The sequence below is a fragment of the Balearica regulorum genome, chromosome 30, assembly GCF_011004875.1.
Source record: "Balearica regulorum gibbericeps isolate bBalReg1 chromosome 30, bBalReg1.pri, whole genome shotgun sequence".
In the NCBI taxonomy this organism is placed as follows: domain Eukaryota; kingdom Metazoa; phylum Chordata; class Aves; order Gruiformes; family Gruidae; genus Balearica; species Balearica regulorum.
Genome location: NC_046213.1, coordinates 1,072,867 through 1,076,664, shown reverse-complemented (window position 1 = coordinate 1,076,664; position 3,798 = coordinate 1,072,867). Strand labels below are relative to the sequence as shown.

Sequence of the window (3,798 nt, the reverse complement as noted above, 5' to 3'; positions counted from 1 at the left end):
CACTTAGTTGATTAAGGAGTGGACCGTCAGGCGCCGCATCTTGTTAAGATGAACAAATTGCTCATCTCCTGCCCCTGTTCAGGTCCAGTGCTTATCAGTGCAAGATAAGCAAGTTGCTCAATCCCTGCTCTCGCCCAAGCTGGACTCCCCCAGGGCCCCTTCTGCTGGGTCGTAATGGCCCTGTATTCGGCACCAACAAGCCTGGACACGTCCGGCATCCGACAGACCTCCATGGCTGTTGGTGGGATCTCTGCTCCACCATCATCATCCTCCATGGCTGCAGGTGGGATCTCTGCTCCACCATCATCATCCTCCATGGCTGCAGGTGGGATCTCTGCTCCACCATCATCATCCTCCATGGCTGTTGGTGGGATCTCTGCTCCACCATCATCATCCTCCATGGCAGCAGGTGGGATCTCTGCTCCACCATCATCATCCTCCATGGCAGCAGGTGGGATCTCTGCTCCACCATCATCATCCTCCATGGCAGCAGGTGGGATCTCTGCTCCACCATCATCATCCTCCGTGGCTGTTGGTGGGATCTCTGCTCCACCATCATCATCCTCCGTGGCAGCAGGTGGGATCTCTGCTCCACCATCATCATCCTCCATGGCTGTTGGTGGGATCTCTGCTCCACCGTCATCATCCTCCATGGCAGCAGGTGGGATCTCTGCTCCACCATCATCATCCTCCATGGCAGCAGGTGGGATCTCTGCTCCACCATCATCATCCTCCATGGCAGCAGGTGGGATCTCTGCTCCACCATCATCATCCTCCATGGCTGTTGGTGGGATCTCTGCTCCACCATCATCATCCTCCGTGGCAGCAGGTGGGATCTCTGCTCCACCATCATCATCCTCCGTGGCTGTTGGTGGGATCTCTGCTCCACCATCATCATCCTCCATGGCAGCAGGTGGGATCTCTGCTCCATGCCTGGAGTTATGGGAGGGGCGTGGCCACGGGAGGGGCGTGGCTATGTGAGGGGCGTGGCTACGGGAGGGGGCGTGGCTACGGGAGGGGGCGTGGCTAGGGCCGCTGAAGGGGCGGGGTTTGGGGACAAGGCAGCGTTAAGGGGCAGACAGATTTTAAAGGTGTTGAAGGGGCGGGGCTAAGGGGCGGGGCTAAGGGGCGGGGCTAAGGGGAAGGGGCGGGGCTAAGGGGAAGGGGCGGGGTTAAGGGGAAGGGGCGGGGTTACAGAGTGGTGTAAAGGGTGGGCGGGGTTCAGGGAAGGGGCGTGGCTAGGATGAGGGGCGGGGCTAGGGAAAACGGGCGGGGTTAGTAAAGGGGCGGGGTTCAGGAAAGGGGCGGGGTTTGGGGAAGGGGCGGGGTTCAGGAAAGAGGCGGGGTTTGCGAAGGGGCGGGGTTTGGGGAAGGGGCGGGGTTTGGGGAAAGGGGCGGGGTTTGGGGAAGGGGCGGGGTTTGGGGAAGGGGCGGGGTTTGGGGAAGGGGCGGGGTTTGGGGCTGCTTGGGGTTGGGTTTGGGGCAATTTCTGGGCAATTTGGGGGTCACATGTTGGTCCGACTCTGGGCGGGTTTGGGGCAGTTGTAGGGTTCCCCCCCCCGAGGCCCACGAGAACATGGTGCCCCCTCCCCCCCCAGCCCCCCCCGCCCGGGCGATTATTTGCCCGATGGGGGAGGGGGGGGTCACCCCAGTCCCACCCCCCCCCATGAGACCCTCGTGTAAACGGAACGGAGCCCCGTTGGGGGGGGGAGCCTCATTTTGGGGGGGGGGTGGAGCCCCATTGGGGGGGATCTGCACCCTATTTCGGGGGGGTGGAGCCCCTCTTCTGGGGGGGTGGGGGTCAAACCCCATTTTGAGGGGGTTGAGCCCCATTTTGGGGTGTCCAGGCCTCGCGGGGCAGGGTGTCTGAGCACCCTGGGCCCCCCCACAGAGAGTCTGGGCCCCCCCAAACGCCCCCAGCCCCCGAACGCTGCGTACCCCCTACACCCCCCCCGGACACCTCGGTTGATGTCCCCCCCAATGTCCCCATGTTTCCCCCCCCCCGTCCCCATGCCCCCCCAGCTCCCCCCCCCCCACGTGGCCACGTCCCCTCTGGGGACCCGTGGTGGGTGACACACATGGGGACACGTCCCATGGGGACACTGGGGGGGACACTGGGGGGGACAGGGGTGACGGTGCCACCCACCGCCTGCGGGGCCGAGGGGCACAAGGGACACCGGTCAGCGAGGGGGGGGACACAGGGGGCTGCCACCCCCCCAGCCCGGCCCTGGCCCATGGGTGCAGCAAGCGTGTCCGGGCTCAGCCGGTGACACCCCCAGGCCACCGACACCCCCAGCCCTTGGGGACACGTGGCAGCACTTTGAGGGGGGGACGGGACACACATGGGGACAGCGTGCGGCCACCCAGTGCGGGACACCCGGGGTGGGGACAGGGCGGTGACACCCAAGGGGACCCCAAGGGGACGGGGACACCCCCGTGTCCCCAGGAGGGACAAGGGACAGGGTTTGGGGACACCAACGGCCCCCACCGCAGCCCCCAAGGGACCGGAGGGGACAGTGTCACTGCAGAGGGATGGGGGCCACCCCAGGGTGTCCCCAAGTCCCCAGCGATGAGCGAAGGGACACCGGGGGGGGGACAGGGGCCGGCCTGAAGCTCCCCAAGAGACACCACGGGACGGGGTGGGGACAAGGGATGGCACCGAGGGACAGCAGCTGTCCCCAGGGGTGGCCAAGGGCCATCAGGAGGGACACAGAACGGTGACAAGGGACACAGAGCAGCTCCAGCCTCCCTGGGGGGGACAAGGGACCGTGTCTGGGGACCCAAAGGAGCCCCCGGATGTCCCCAAACAAGAGCCAAGGGCCACCAGGAGGGACGAGAGCTGGTTTATAGTGACACCAACCGACTTGGGGGCCCTGAGAGACACCGAGGGCCATCGGGAGGGACAAGGGACGGTGATGACAGACCCAACCCAGCTCCAGCGTCCCCAAAGGGGACCAAGGGCCATCAGGAGGGACAAGAGTTGGTGTCCAGGGACACAAAGGGACCCCAATATCCCCAGACAAGACCAAGGGACATCACAAGGGACAGTGGTGAGGGACCCAACCCCGATCCAAGGTCCCCAAGGGAGGTCAAGGCCATCAGGAGGGACAAGGGACGGTGACAAGGGACCCAACCCAGCTCCAACGTCCCCAAGGGAGGTCAAGGCCATCAGGAGGGACAAGGGACAGTGGTGAGGGACCCACCCCAGCTCCAACGTCCCCACAGGAGACCAAGAGCCATCAGGAGGGACAAGGGACAGTGGTGAGGGACCCACCCCAGCTCCAACGTCCCCAAGGGAGGTCAAGGCCGTCAAGAGGGACACTGACTGGCGCCCAGGTCCCCAACCCAGCTCCAACGTCCCCGCAGGCGACCAAGAACCATCGCGAGAAGCGAGGGGCGGCGGTGAGGAACCCCAACCACCTCCAGCGTCCCCACCGAGGGCCACCCTCCCTCCCTCCCTCCCGTCCCCCCAAGCCCCCTCAACGCCCCTCCAGGCTCTTGTCGCGGGCGATGACGGCCTCCTCGAACTTGATCATGAGGGTGGTGCCTTTGTGCCAGTGCGCCGTGACCTTGGCGGGGAAACCACTGGCGGTGAGGACGGCCTCCACCAAGCCGGCGGTGAAGGCGGCGCAGTTGAGGGTGCTGTTCTCCTTGGGGACCGAGATGTAGGTGTTGACCAAGGGCTCCTTCTCGATGACGTAATAGGTCTTGTCGTCATCGTTGGCCTGTTCCAACTTGTCGGCCTCTTTGCCGAAGAGGGCTCGCCAAACGGGACCCTTGACGAAGAGGAGGACGTTG

The 3,798-nt window shown here is 64.8% G+C and overlaps 1 protein-coding gene across 1 annotated transcript; it reads right to left on the bottom strand.

Moving 5' to 3' along the window:
* Positions 1-2,827: 2,827 nt before the first annotated feature.
* On the bottom strand, positions 2,828-3,797 carry TRAPPC5 (trafficking protein particle complex subunit 5; the record flags this gene model as incomplete). The annotated part of the gene is made up of 1 exon (XM_075737990.1): positions 2,828-3,797. A coding segment is annotated over one exon (318 nt), but the record flags the coding sequence as incomplete, so codon positions are not given.
* Between the last annotated feature and the right edge of the window lies 1 nt (position 3,798).